Source organism: Falco cherrug, chromosome 7 (genome assembly GCF_023634085.1).
Source record: "Falco cherrug isolate bFalChe1 chromosome 7, bFalChe1.pri, whole genome shotgun sequence".
In the NCBI taxonomy this organism is placed as follows: domain Eukaryota; kingdom Metazoa; phylum Chordata; class Aves; order Falconiformes; family Falconidae; genus Falco; species Falco cherrug.
Genome location: NC_073703.1, coordinates 6,525,528 through 6,540,509, shown reverse-complemented (window position 1 = coordinate 6,540,509; position 14,982 = coordinate 6,525,528). Strand labels below are relative to the sequence as shown.

The following is a 14,982-nucleotide window of genomic DNA, read 5'->3' as shown; positions in this document are numbered from 1 at the left end:
CTCAATTATCACCCCGTATCCATGGCAAGACTGAGTGCAAGCAAACATGGCAAAGGCAAGAAAATGCAAGGAGCAAGGAACACTCATGTGTCACACTAACCCTGACAAATTAAGATACGGGGGGAACGTTGCGGCAGCCAGACCCATGGCAGCAACCTTGCATGGGCTGAACTGAAATGGCTGGAGGGGTGGCCCCCGTGTAGCTGCAGGAAAGGTTTGCTGCCAGGAGATCCATGACCTGGTCCTTCATCAAAAGGCAGCATCATCTCTCTGGCCTGGAGATGGACAACACTTGACAGGACCAAGCACCCAGTTTTGTAATTGTTTAGGCCGTTTTGGACCCTTTTTTTCTGCCTACCTCAGACCTCACCAAAACAGATCTGATTCTCCCAACCTCAGCTCAGACCACTGCCTGATTCCTTTCTCCTCATACTATCAAAATGGAAACGAAAAGACAAAACCAGAGCCAGATTCTGGGACAGAAGAATTAACTAAAACTCTGAGTGATGAGCGCTCTTAACCCCCTCCCGCACCTGCTGCTGCACCCCGGCAGTGTGGCGGATGTGAGCACCTCATCCCCTGGGAACACCAAAACCCTGCTTTCAGGGAAAAAAACCACCATCCCACCCCCAATTTCCCACGGAGCAGCAACCCCTCTCCTCCCAAATCGGTCTGGGAACAGAATTAAACCACTCACAGCCCCGGAGTACGAGCACTTGTCCCAGCCACGCTGTGGTAAAGGGGGGCACCGGCCCAGGTAACAGCCGTGCGATCCCCTGACTGAAATGGCGCCAGCTGGATGTTCGCCCCTCAAGTCACCCCAAAACGGCCGGAAAGCACCGTGCTCGTCGGAAAGAGCATTTATTTTATTTTATTTTCCTTTAAATGACAGTTCGAGAGGCGCCCTACGGCGCAGCAGCCAGCCCGCCCGTGAAGCGGCGGGGCCGCGCCCGTCAGCCCGCCCCGAGGCGGCGGCGGGCGGCAGCATGGAGGCCGGCGTGGCGCCGGAGGACGACAGCCGTGAGTGGGGGCGAGGGGGGCTGCCCGGCGGGGCGGGAGGCGCTGCGCGCTCGGGGGGGGCTGTGTGGCGGCAGGGGGCGCCGGCCTCCCCGGGCCCGTGCCGGCGGGGGGCTGTGCGGCAGGGCCGCGGTGCTTTTAGGAATAACACAACCTGTAAAAATCCGTTCAGAAACAACGCAGCTGCGTAACCTACGCGGCAATCGCCACTGCTTTTGCCCAAAGCATCCTGCATGCCTAAGGTGCTGCATGTAACCCCGGTACCCCCCACCCCCGCGCCGTTCTGCCCCCCTCACGGAGCGGTCCCCGGCCGCCCTGGGCTGGCTTGGTGTCCTGCAGCCTCAGGTAGCGCCCAGCGGACATGCCAGCGCCTTCCTTTGCGGTCCTTTCATCTCCTTCGCTGCTTTTTTTTTTTTAAACCTCTTGCGTAATAAACTGTCTGTGAGCTGGTGCATTGAACTGAGGGTAAATCATTTAAATTGTGCTCCACGCTGTTTGGGATAACTGAATGCATATTCAGTACCATCAGGTATGAAATACCCCAGAACCTGAGCCTGAAGGAGAAAGAAAACTGCTAAATATCTATGGGAATGCAGCTGTTGGAAGGGTGCGTGCTATGATGGGGGGTGCACATACATTTACATTACATTACTTCGCCTGTGTGGACAATAAATAGGAAACTCAGGCTGTCAAATTGTTTCCTATGTGTTGCTGAAAAGAAATAAATTGAGACTTCTGCAGCCTTAGCGATGCCAGGTTGATTGTTGCATCTTCACAGGTAGAGGAAAGAGTAAATAAGTCAAGGGGCAGTTTGACATCTGTTGGCAATGATGCTTTGTGCCATCGTAAAATGTAAGAACACATTGCTGTCACCTGGAGAGCAGGTGCAGCAACATTTGCTTAACTGAAACGGAGGATTTACTCCACTGAACGGAGATAAGCCATCAGTGTTGTTAATTAACTATTAATTAATTAACATAAACTCTACAGATTTTCCCAAGTTCTCCAGATATTTCCCCTCAAATGAAGGGTCCTTGTGGTGTAAAAATGCAGCCCTGTTAACACACCTGACCAGATGAGAACAGGATCTCAATATACAGTGTAGAAAATCCTGTTCCTGCAGAAATCAGTGTCCAAATCCTACTGCCTTAATTGTAGCAGTAGGTCCGACACTCCTAAATTCCCTTGTCTGGTATTAAGGTTTGTGTTATTCGTGTTTTTCTTGAGCTAAAATTTTTTGTTTGAAGGTAAGAGGAACAGAAACTGGAGGATGAGGTTATACCTCTGCTGCCTGAAGAGCCCACAGTAGTGGTGCCTTTCTTCTGTGCCCTCCAGAGACAAATGTGGTAGTGCTATTTAGACAGCAAGTCTCCTGTTTATCTCCTCAGTGTGGTGGAATGGGAACAATAATATGTTTTGATGCCTCTTGTGTGGCCTGTGGTTAGTGTCTAGCCAATATGTTGAGACAAACTGCAGGTGCGTTGAGCCCCTGCTACCCTCAAACTGCAGCCTGAGATCTGCAGAAATGCGAAAGAGAGCAGAACCTCTGAGCCAGCTCTCCAGTGGGATGTAACAGGGTGAGGGTCTGACACAAGCACTTCTCAAAAGATTTCCCCAAAAAGCATTAGGACAGAGACTAAGTCCAGCAAAGACTGACACCAGGCTTGCCAAAAGCCTCCAGAGCCTCCCTGTCAGGATGCAGCAGGCCCAGAGTCACAGCCTTGCTCTCGTTTCTTGGCAGGAAGGTTTGTTTGATCAAGGAGAAGATTGCTGGGGCAAGGCCCAACATGGAGAGTAAACGCTCTTAAATTATGCCTAACTGTGCAGGACAAATACTGCTGGTTGTGGTAAATTATGTGCAGAACTGCAACGGTCTATTAAGAGATGCAACACTAATCACAGGCCAGGCTAGCAGTTTTGTGCTGCTTGACTGATTCATGTTACCTGGAGGGGGACAGCAGGACCATGTGTAAAGGCCTCCTTGTAGAGCAGTGGGATGTAAGTGGAGGGGTGGAGAAAAGAGTCAGTGTCTTCTGCCTGAGACCTCACACCAGCTCTGTACCTCAGAGGATGCCCAGTGAACATGGACCTAATGGATCAAAAGGTTTTGCAGCTGGAACAAGGCCATGCAGAGGACACTGAGTTAGAAGAAAAGCTGGTAGGACTGGAAGAGCACAGGTGTCACACCGGGTACTCAGGGAAGGGGAGATAATGGGAGAGGACAAACCCAGCAAACATGCCAATGTTTGTTCGGCTGGAATTCTTGCTGAAAGAATCTTTCTGCAGTCATCCTTCCTTGAAGCCACTGGGGCCGGTGAGATGCAGGGGAGATTTGTTCGGGCATGCTGCTCCATGCTCCTTGCCAGCACTGTTAATGCCTGCTCTTGTGTCTCTGTTGCAGTGCTTCATTCAGAGAAGGAGTTCCATGATGCGGCAAAGCGTAATGACACAGCCAGGATGGAAGAGCTCATCAGGAGAGGGGTCGACATCAAAGCAAAAAACAATGTAAGTCCTGGGGTTTTCTACCTCCAAGCTGCAGGAAGTGCTGAGGGCATGTTTCAGAACTGCAGCTCCTTAATGCTACTCTTCTCATTAGCTACTCAATTGGTCAAAGCTTTAAAATACACTGCCCAGTGCTAAATAGGGCCTGTGGCAACTGATGAGTTTCACAATACACTGAAACCCACGGCGCTGTCATCCTGGTCAGACTGGAAAGTTGCAAGTGCTGAGAGAGGGTGGTAATTTATGCCTCCCCTTGCAACCTGTGTGTCAGATACAGCTCCAATGAAAGGCTTTGATTTTGCTATCTCTTTATGCCAAGGCTGTGGGTGTAACTTAGTTCCTGGTGCAGGTTCCCGCTTGTTGACCAGTAGGTTCCTGGAAATAGGGGATTGCACCCATCCCTGCTGTTTCAATCTGTCCATTGACGGTCAGCGATGTTTTTAATTCCTGTGCTGTTGCTATAGTCCAGAACTGCAGTTTCTGAGTAGAAGGTGACTAGCACCCGTCTACCTGAGAAGACAGCAAAGAGACAGATGGCTGTGTCCGAAGAAAACCCTGTACAGTGTGAGAAATTCTGGCTCCATGGATGGCAAAGGAGATTTTGGCCTTCATGAAGACTGGGAGATACACATGCGCTCTGCATACATCAGCCTTCCCTCTCTCCTTCCTCCCCTTCCAGATAGACCGGACTGCCCTGCACTGGGCCGCAGGAGCAGGCCACGTGGATGCTGTGCGACTGCTCCTGGATCACGATTTCCCAGTGGATGACGAAGACAGTGTACAAAGGCGACTCTCCCTTGCATGTCCTGCAAATGTGTTGGGGGAGCGCTGGGGGCTGGGTGCTGGGCCAGCAGTTACAGACTTCACCTTAGCCCTGGGTGGGTGGCACAAGGCATTGCAGTGCTTGAGAAGCTGTGGCCTCCCTGCTGAGGCAGGTGCAGTGCCTTTCTGGAGCAAGCCTTGTTTTCAGAGGTGTCAGTGCTCTGTCTTTTGGCCTTTTCCTTGCATGCACAGTGACCAGGAAGTAGGCTGGTAGAATCTGTGAGGTTTCCTGTATAGCACGGGGATGTTTGGCTGCTTCTGGTCCTGTTATTGGGGCTTGTGAGAAGACAGGGACAGCCAGCAAGTTCTCTTTCCCCCATAACAACCAGGCTAATACACACCATTGACTAGGAAGTGGCAGTCAAGAGGCAGGTCTCTGCTCAGCTGCTGCAACCATCTGTGGCAGGAATAATAGTAATTGGAGAAAGGGGCTAAAAAAACCCCAGAAAGAAACAAAAATGTTTGGGAAACTTCATGAAGCTAAAGGAACAGCTTGCCTCCAGGGTGGGTGGGGATGGTGGTGGCTGCAGTTTAGCTGTAAGTATCTCTCTTCTTTTCCACCCAGTTTGGAATGAATGCACTTCTCTTGTCTGCCTGGTTCGGTCACCTCCACGTCCTGCAGATCCTCGTCAGTGCTGGGGCCAAGATTAACTGTGTCAATAGGGTGAGGCAGTCTCCCTGTTTGGGTCTGTCACGTGCCTCTAGCCAGTGATGGTGTGGGGAGAGAGAGAGGCTTACCTGTGAACTAAGATTTGCACTTCTGCCTTATTCCTACACATGTAATAATTGTAGCTATAGAGATGTACACAGCTTGCTTAGCTCATATTTGTGCAGTGTTGTTGTGGCAGGTGTTACAGAAATGGGACATGGGTTTAGTGAATCAGCAGTTCGTGTATTTTAAAATAGACCTTGGTTGGGAAAAGGAACATTAATACTTCAGTCGTAACGTGCTGTGTGCAGCACAGGCTAGTTTAGCCCTAGAGGCACAGGAAGGCATGGAATGGTTCTTTGCTAACAGGATCACATTGTTAAAACAGACTGTCCCGTGATCTTGGACTTGTTAAATGAGCAGTCCTTTATCTCCTCTCCAGAATGGCAGGAACATGCTCCACTGTGCGGCTCAGAGGGGACACATCCAGGTGATGGAGTTCATCATGGAGGACCTGGAGGACATGTGTGTGGATAAGACAGACAAGGTAGGAAGGCTCTTCACTGCTTTGTTTCGTCAGGTCTGACCTTCCTCTGCCAAGCTTAGCAGGAATGTTGCCCTTTGTCTTGGGAAGAGACTCAGAATCAGATGCTACTCCTGGAAGCCCTCCTGAAGAGGGGGGCTTAGGGTCGATGGGGGTTCTGGCTCTGGTAAAGCTTTGGCAGCCAGGGCTTCGCAATGTAGCCTTTTATAGAATAAATTCAGGAATTTCAGTGTCCTCCTCTCTTGCAGCTGATGCTTCAGAGGGTATTGTGGGTAAGTAATAACCAAAGCTAACCCTCTCCCAGCATGTTCCAGCATTGGCTGATCTGTTCCTGAAGACAGCATAAGAACACACAGGAGCTAGCGCACATTTTTTTTGACTCCATGGCCTTTATGGTTCCAAGAGTGGTCCCCACTCTGATGCTTGGGAGTTAAATAAAGTAACAAGAGATCTGCCTTTCCCCCAAGGGAGTTCTGACTCACTCAATAACTGGGATCTCAGATAGTAATTCCATTTTTTTATCCGTAGTTGCTTTTAGTAAACTACTTATTATCCCCTATATATATGAAATAAATACTGAAAAGATCTCTTTTCCAGTGTTTGGTGAGACCAAAGTGCCTGGAGCTGTTAGCCCCAGTGGGTAGTTCTCTTGACCTTGTTTTGTTAGGGTCATCCCAAATGTAAAGCAGTATAAAAGTTAACAACAGAATGAAAGGTAACTATTTTTGAAGTGCAGCACTTTCCCCCCCCTGTGGACTGGGTTATTGCCCAAGGCATTATTGTACTGCTTGCAGAAGGTGATCTAATCTTGTGTTTTCTGAGCTTTTCTTGGACTATAATTCTTTTTTTTTTCTTGCGAAGATGGACAGGACAGCGTTTCACCTGGCTGCAGAGTATGGGCGGCTGGAGGTGGTAGAGTTCCTGATTCGACTGGGTTGTTCTCACAGTGCCAAAGACAAGGTACAGGCATAAAACCACATGCAAGGGAGGTGAAGTCCAAGAATTAGGGGCTGTGAAAGTCAGGGAACAGGATACCAGAAGAGGCTCATGCATGCAAGTTCTCAGCAGTTGTGACTATGGTTGTGGTATGTCAGGGCTTTTCTTCCCTATCCAATTGCAAGCCATTTGCACCTCACTCCATGTTGGATTTCTCTCCAGGACTTGTCAGACAGCATACACAGCAAGCCTAGTGGACCATGCTCCAGTTTAAGGTAGCTGGGTTTCCTCCCTCCCTGCTGCAGCTATTAGAAAACTGTTTCAGACTCTTGTTACTGGTTACAACCCCCCTTTTCAGCCACCCTGGATATACTCTGTGCAAGGTTGTGGTGTATGAACACTCAGTCTTGTGGTACATACATGTATGAAGTGTTGTTTACCTTCAGGAAGAAAACACAGCATTGCATTTAGCTGCTAAAAATGGACACCTCTCTGTACTGCAGAAGATTGTAGACATTGGAGTGGACCTTGATGGAAAGAACTTAGTAAGTACACTTAAATGAAATAAAAACTGTGTCAGTTTCGCCCTTTCCCTCCCTAGAAATAATCTCCTGCCACAGTCATCAGGCTGAACAGTCAGTATCGACAGGAGAGGTCTAGAAGATAGCTGATTTTATCTGAAGTGTACGTGTGTAACTGCAGGTCACACTTGCAGAGTATCAGTGAAAGGCAGCACGCTTCTTGGACTGATATTGCATTCTAAAATATTGCCTTTTCTTCCTGCTCTATCTGCTGACCTACCGTATCACTCCATTTAATCTCCCTTTTTCTCCCTGACCCTTGTAAATTCAAGTGCCTAAATGGTTATTGAGTGTGTTTTAAACTAAACTTCACTATGCTTTATAGTATTGACTTAGTCACTGAACATATGGACCTTCTGTTTGAGATCTCTCTTTGCCAGACCTGCTTTGGAAAATTATGTGGCTGGTACACAGTTAATGATTTAGATAGCAAATATTGGTTTAGGAGCACTGTTATTTATTTCAGGGCACACTCCCAATTAAGTTTATCAGCAATTTTTTTTAGTCTTATTTAGTTACTGTCTTTGAAAAGTGTATTTGATTGTGATTAGGATCTGAAAGAAAGGGGAAACCACCTTCTCTGGTAACTGGTAGCATTTGTCTTCCCTTTTGTGCAAAGAGCAATAATAAAACCAGATTAAATCACTTCGGGATTCTGCTTGTTTCTGTTTTCTTGTAAAGAAATGAGCTGTAGCTCTTAGAAAGGAGAACCAGTGGTTGAGGGCCATGGGTTTCCAGTTCTGCCTATGGCTGTCTCTGGGCTACTCCAGGAAAACAGTTTGTCTTCATTGTCCACGTGAAATTCTTTTCTGTTTGCTGATGGGCTGAAGGGGAGGAAAGATGGTAGACGCGGTGTCTGTCTTGTGGCCCACAGGCCAGCTGTTTCCAGTGGCATAAGGACAGAGCAGTACTCTAATGTTGGTGGCAGGTAATAGTGTCCTTTATTTTCCTAACAATCGATTGGAGATCCCTGGCCCTCAGAATTGGTATTTTAACATGTCGTGGATTCAGAAGATGGGGTAGAGGCTTGCTCATTCTGCTCCTCTTCTTGGCCTCGTCTACAGAAATGCTGCTTGTCTCCTTTTTTGTTTTGTCCAGGAAGGACTTACAGCTCTGCACCTGGCTGCTGAGGGAGGTCACAGTGACTGTGTGAAGCTGCTCTTGGAAACAGGTGCTGATGTCAATGCCCAAACCCAGGTTAGCTCCATGGAAGTGGCTCCATTTCCAAACACTACTTTGTGGACTTTTGCCCAGGCCCGTGGTCTCCCAGGGAGGGCACCCGTGATCGGGTGAGGCCATGTGGAGCCCAGCACTTCAAAAATAGTGCAGGGAGTCCACAGGAAAGCACACATGACTTTATACAAAGAGATGGGTGAAGCTCCCTGGAACTGGTTTGGCTGTGGGGACATTCTGTATGAATTTGTCAGTATGGGGGTATGGGGGAGGCGGGGAGATCTCTGTTGATAGTTTGTAACACCGCAGCCTCTGAGAAGAAGCCCTGACTAATACCCGTCTCTTCTGACATGCTTCTCAGAAGAAGATGAACTGCCTCCACTACGCAGCCCTGCATGGCTATGAGGAGATAGCAAGGATCCTCATGGATGCAGGAATCCACACAGATGCTGTTAATCATGTAAGTCCTGCTCAATGCTCTCATCACTTACGAAAGGCAAAGCCAGTTTATAAAGCTGCTCAAGAGCATAAAGCAACTCCGAAAGGACCAGTGCTGCTACGGGGCTTGTGCTTATGGGGCAGCATCCCCAGTCTGCCCCCAGTCCAGGCTGGCAGCTGCCTTAGAGTAAGGCATGCTGGGCACAGCATGGTCCTTTCAGTGCCCTGAGATAAGCTCTTCCTAAGCACAGGGTCTACTTTCCACAGCAAAACGCATCAGCGACACACATTGCAGTACTGCACAACTTCCCAGCAATGGTGAAGCTCTTCATTGATGCAGAGTGTGACCTTGACATTCCAGATAATGTAAGACTGCGGTTCCTATTCTTTGTCTTTGAAATGTGAACCAGTTTCATGGGGGATTTGATCACCTTGGGGACAGGATTAAAGAGGAGTGCTTTAAAATGGAGAAAACCTGGAAGCGCAACTTAGGAAACATGAAACCTGTGAAATGATTCTGGATCGCTGCAGTGAGGTAATAGCTTGATGGCTTTCAACACATGGGCTGTGTCATTCCCCTGGGACCTGTGCACAGTGACGTTGCATAGTCAGATTCTTTCCTCCCTGCTGGAAGCAGGTGGCAGAATTTTCAGGCCAGAAGATATTCTGCTAAGTGTTTGGGGGGATGAGAATAGGAGGCAAGCCTGGAGGTAGCTGGTTGTCTCACCAAATCGTAGTTTTGTGAATGAGGGACTTTGTTGTAGCTTGTTTGTGATGCTTTATTTAATGTTCATTCTTGTAGTGATGTTCTTTCCTGATGACACCATAAAATTGCCACATTTTTTGTTTGATTTTAGTTGTTTCCGTTAAACAGTCCCAAGGTACATACAGTTTACAGTGCATACACATTAACCCAGCCCTGTGTCCCGGGAACAAAGAATTGGCACAGGTCCTTTCCTCCCTTTGCCAAACTGTCTGCCTGCAGATATTGTTTAAATAACAGGAAATAGTATAGTCTTATAAATGACCCTAGGGAGCTTTATGGAACTGAAGAAGTTCCTTCTTTGGACTGAAATGTTGTCAAGGAGGCTTCCTAGTGCTGGTGTTGGGACAGGGACAGATCAGTTCTGCTCAGTCTCAGGAACCCAACTCCAGTTTGAGGTAGGAGGGTGTTTGGCCCTCAGTTTGAAAAGTGATAGAGGGAAAGGAGGGCAGAGATGACAGCGTTCTTACAGTGCTTCCTCCTGGTATTGTTCTGTCCTGTCCTTCCAGCCTCACACTTTTTCTTCTCTGAAATTTAGTCCTTTCACCCTCCTTCTGTAGAGGCAGCAGACCTCACTCCACATCGCTGCGGAGCATGGCAGGCAGGACATTGCCGAGATGATTCTTGTCGCAGGAGTTAATCTGAAGCTAACAGACAAGGTGAATGTCTCCATGGGTTGAATAGGTTCTGTGGAGGTACAGAGGGAAAATACAGATGGTCTTTGTCACTGTTTTTCATCATTTTCAAGGGATGCTAGTAATATTAAAATCTGGATATTTCCAGGGATAAAGCCTTGAAACACTGCTTAGTAGGTTATTTTGATGTATTTTCCCAGAAAGAAGTGATTGGTTCTTAGGAAGGTAGAAAACAGTTCACAGAGTGAGCAAACTTTTTTTTCTCAGAGTTGTTCTAGTTCCTTCTACTCGTGCTATCGTGCACGTTAATATCAAACATCCCTAATAATGATAAAAAATATACCTCAAGAATTACAGCACAGATGTTTTAATAGGTTAAAAGTACCTGAATAGTATTGATCTGACACCAGTGTCCAGGCCTTCTACCCTTTAATTAAACCAACAAAAAGAATTCTAGAGGAATCAGGCAAGCTTTGTGCAGCCTGCAAGGATGGCATGTGCCCAGAAAATGCTGAGGGGGGCTTGGGCAGAGATTAAGATAATGCCAGCTATTCACAGCGGGTTAAAGCACATAGAGACTTGAAGCCACCTGGCTGGGACGGCCTTCAGCTGCAGTGAACGTTTGCCACCTTCCAGCAGTCTGTGGAACCGCAGTGAGACAGTGCAGGGAACACATTCACACTTTGCTGTGGGAAATTAGGTTTCTGCTCACATCTGAGGCTAGAACCGTTCTCACTGTCATGCCTCGTGGCTGGGCTGGCTCGCTTTCCTTCACGCAACTTTCAAATCTCGTTGCTTTCTGCTATATGCTTGTAGATATAAATACAAATCCCCCCCGACCCCAACCAGTCCAAAATCATGTTCATGTAAGGAGTGTAATTACATTTTCATAGTCCCGTCAGCCTGTGCTTCTAGGAGACCGTTTCTAATCATACATATGGGGAGCCTATAAATTTAATGAGGTTGTATAAATCACTTCAGTTTGGTGTCAGCAAACCCGCTGTGCAGCCTGAAAGCACCCTGCCATCCACTGTGGGTTGCAGGATGCTTTCCCAACTGCTCCTGCCAAACAGGCAGGTCCCCTGTGGCGACAGGGGAGATGCTGCACAGCCTAGAAAATTACTTCCCATGCCCTGCATGCAGTAGCTCAAAGCTAGCTCACATCCATGTCTTTACAGGTAGAGAACAGGGGTCCTTCATCCCGGCTGGGTGCGTTGCTCAATAGGCCATCCTGCCTGCTACTACAGACTGCTGGGTGGGCATGGAGATTGTGCCCCCTAAGCATGCAAGCTCATTTTTCCCCTTCTAATTTCAGCAAGGGAAAACATCTCTGGATGTCGCTGCCCGAGGCAATCACATCAACTTGGTGGACATGATTATCAAAGCCGATAGGTTTTACAAATGGGAAAAGGTGAGCAGCTTACACCACCATCCCCTGTGCTTTGCAGGGCAGGTGTAGCTTTACCCTCTTCATTGAGGCTCCACATTACCAGCTGTCAAAAGGAAAAGAAATACAGGACACCCTGTGGTGGCCTGACCTCTACTTTCATCACCTTACAAAACAAAGTCCTCATCTGCCAACAACATCTACTTAAGGCTTTCGTCATTCAAAACAGCCTTGTTGTTAAAAACCCCAGGCTGTGCTGAAGGCAACTGGGGTTTTCAAAGATGCTTTGGCAGCTGTTCCCAAAGCCCTGTAGAAGGGAGTGGGGTAGCATTTGTTCCTTTTCCCAGAAGGAGAAACTGAAGCACTGAGCAGGAAAATGCTTGGCCTGAGGTCACCGAATGGGACATGAGGAGTTTTTCAACAGTGGAAGGGAGACACCTCTTGCAAGCCGAGAGATCAGTTGTTGGTGGAGGCATACAACTTGACTTCCCTCTCAAAAAGCCCCGCAGCTGGGGCAGTTCCTCCTGTGTTTCCCAGCGTGGCCCAGCAGTCTCTCTGGTCCCACGTCCCGTGTGCAGCTGCTCAGCCCCGGTCCCCCACCTGAAACCCTGCCTACACCAAGCCTGTGCCCAAACCAATCTGAGCAGAGGGTGTGCTGAAAGTACAGCCAAACACCACATCCCTTGCCTCTTGGTAAGACTTTGGGCATCCTCCCATACCAGGAAAGGCAGTGCTGTAGGAAGTCAGCAAAGAAGGAAAAAGAAGGAAAGGCAGTGCTGTAGGAAGTCAGCAAAGAAGGAAAAAGAAGGAAAGGCAGGCATACGCCTGTGGCTCAGGTGCAGCTTCAGGATTAATGCTATGTATATCAGGCCCTTGCAATGGGCTTCCCACACAGCCCTGGGGAAAGTCATTTAGTCTCTTTGCAGTCTGGCACTTAAAGGGGGCTGAGCAGCTGCGACTGTGTTGCAGGGGACCAAGGAGATTTAATTAAATGATTCTGCATACAAGCCTCAGATAAAAGGCACTGTAGAAATGCAAATGGAGATCTGCATGGGCTTCCACAGCAAAGCTGCTATTAACAGGATGCGTTAACATGCATGATTAGAAGAGAGTGAAACAAGAGAATAAAAAATTTGTGCTGTGGCAGAAGGAACTCACAGCCACCTGCAGAGCTGAGGACCTGGGAGGCTGCAGTATGACAGGTACATCTGCAGCATCCCAGCTGAACCCCCCACCCTGTTCTGGCTTTGCAGGACAATCTGAACAGCGACTCTGACTCCTGGGTGGCAAAGCACTTGACCTTTAAGCAAGATCACAGGCTGGAAACACAGCACATTCGCTCAGTAATGTGGAGATTAGCTACTAAGTACCTCAGACCTGGTGAATGGAAGAAACTGGCACATTACTGGAAATTCACGGATGCCCACATTAGGGCTATTGAGCAACAATGGACAGGTATAAACCACTGCCCAGGTTATTTCCCTTCCTTCAGTTCAACTGTGTTTCTAGGAGGCAAGTCTGTAGTAATACTAAGGCATGAAGAAAAGCAGCTGACTTTTTTGAAACAACCAAAAGATTAGGTTAAAAATCCTGGTTTTAGTGGAGTTATTTACACACTGGAGTCTAGGAGTAAAGCACAAAAGCATGGGGATTAGTGGTTCATTGCTCACTTCTGAGGCACTTGCCAGACCTTCGAGTTCTTGCCACAGTTCTTGTTCTGTAGGACAGGAGAAATTTGCTGGCTTTATTTTTTCTTTTAAGGATCTGAACCAAGAAGTCAGGGAAGTCCCATTCAGAATTTAAGAGATATGTTAGCAGAATCAGGTTCTGAGTTTCAGGAACAGATGACCGCTGTTTCGGTTACTGTAAGGACTCCTGTAGTTTGCACGATGCGAGCAAGGGGCTAAGCTGTGCTCTGAAGGCAGAAATTCTGTATTGCCATGAAAGGTTGTCTGACAGGCCCAAGCTCATTCATAGCCACTCCATTAAGCTTCACATGAATCTAGCAATCACACCACAACCAGGAATTAAGCTGAACTGTATTTCAGAACCTCCTAGTAAAATCCAAAGGGGAGGGAGGGCTGTCCAAACCCACTGATTCAGAAATCTGCTCTGGTCAGGGCTGCGTGCTGTGTGCAGGATTACATTTGTGGTTTCATCTTGCCAGGCACTAAAAGCTACAGGGAACATGGCCACAGAATGTTGCTTATTTGGCTCCACGGTGTGATCGCAGCAGGAGAAAACCCAATCAAGGGATTGTACGAAGGCCTTGTAGGGATTGGAAGAAGAGATTTAGCAGGTAATACCTTTTGTCTTCCTCCAAATAATACACACTGAGCACTACCTGAATTCTGTGGTTATACAACATACACAGAGGAAAACTGAATTCAGTTCACACAGGCTAGAAGCCACCCCGCCCCCTTGCCACTATTATACATCATTTTTTTTTCCCTTTTATTTTGATCAATTAACACATCCTGCCACAGCTTTATACTTTATGTGCAGCAGAACATTCTCTTGTTTACAGAAAGCATTCGGAAAAAAGCAAATGCAGATTCTGCATCTCCACGGAAGTGCACAGCCATGTAACAGCAGGACACCAGAGGCTCCTTCAGCTGCTGCAGCCCTGGCTTGTCTTGGAGCTACAGGAGAAACACCCACTCTGCTCCTGATCGGCATAAAGAGCTGGCATGGCTGCTGCCGCCTTCTTGGTCTGAAATGGCAAGGGTGTCAGCAAAGGCTGACAGTCTAAAATGCCTCTTTACACAGAAGGGAGATTTTTAATCAGCTGTTGCATACAGTGCAGGTACTGTAATAAGACTTCAGTGAGCGAGCCTCACTTGGCATACTGTATCAGGAAATACTACACTATTTTACTGTAACTTGTTTACATCACATTTTTGTATATAAATTTTTAATTGTTATTTTTTTAAGTTGTCAAGGGGAAAGCCTTTGTTTTCAGGAATGTTATTTACTTACCTTTTTGGGGGGGCATCTATCAATTCTATCTTAGATGTGTTCATAACGTCCTTGTTAGGGTAGGAATTTAAGAAAAGTCAAGGCTACTACTTGGTCCTTTTGGAACCTTAAGGGTTTGTGATCTTTAATGTTTCAACTCTTCACAAAGAAGTTTCAGAGAAGAACATTAACACATACCATTTATATATAGAGAAGTGTAGATTAGCATAGAAGTACTGCATAAAAGTAACTTCTTTAATCCCTTAGGTTACAGCTTGAAAAGTGTAAGAGTTGTCATTGGTTATCTACACAGCCTCTGACAAAGACATACAGCTTTCTTAAATACCAATTCATTGTGTAATACTTCATATTTATTTCTTACAGTGTTTCAAGGGGAAAATAATGTCTGTATTTCAATAAAATCAGATTTTACCCTTAAATTTGCAAGTTGTGCCTTATTCTTTATTAAAAAAATACTACATAATTCTTACTTAGAGCTAAACCAGTGCAACCTAGTGATTAAAGCTTGGGGGGAATTCAAGCAGAAGGTGGTGGTTTTCTTAATTTCTTGAGGTGC

The 14,982-nt window shown here is 47.2% G+C and overlaps 1 protein-coding gene across 5 annotated transcripts; it reads left to right on the top strand.

The window, feature by feature from the left end:
• Positions 1 to 778: 778 nt before the first annotated feature.
• Positions 779 to 14,845, top strand: ANKDD1A (ankyrin repeat and death domain containing 1A). Of its 5 annotated transcripts, none has more exons than XM_055717406.1 (15): positions 804 to 1,020; positions 3,419 to 3,522; positions 4,199 to 4,318; positions 4,907 to 5,005; positions 5,433 to 5,537; positions 6,396 to 6,494; positions 6,917 to 7,015; positions 8,150 to 8,248; positions 8,589 to 8,684; positions 8,930 to 9,028; positions 9,986 to 10,084; positions 11,376 to 11,471; positions 12,701 to 12,902; positions 13,615 to 13,746; positions 13,975 to 14,845. In XM_055717406.1, the coding sequence occupies exons 1-15, from the start codon at positions 987 to 989 to the stop codon at positions 14,034 to 14,036; spliced, it is 1,545 nt and encodes a 514-aa protein (XP_055573381.1). In that variant the 5' UTR covers positions 804 to 986; the 3' UTR covers positions 14,037 to 14,845. The 5 variants fall into 5 exon arrangements, 4 of the variants coding, with proteins under 4 accessions (XP_055573381.1, XP_055573383.1, XP_055573380.1 ...); XM_055717405.1 differs by having other exon boundaries at positions 809 to 1,020; positions 8,586 to 8,684; XM_055717407.1 differs by having other exon boundaries at positions 810 to 1,020; positions 4,199 to 4,297; positions 8,586 to 8,684.
• Positions 14,846 to 14,982: the final 137 nt, after the last annotated feature.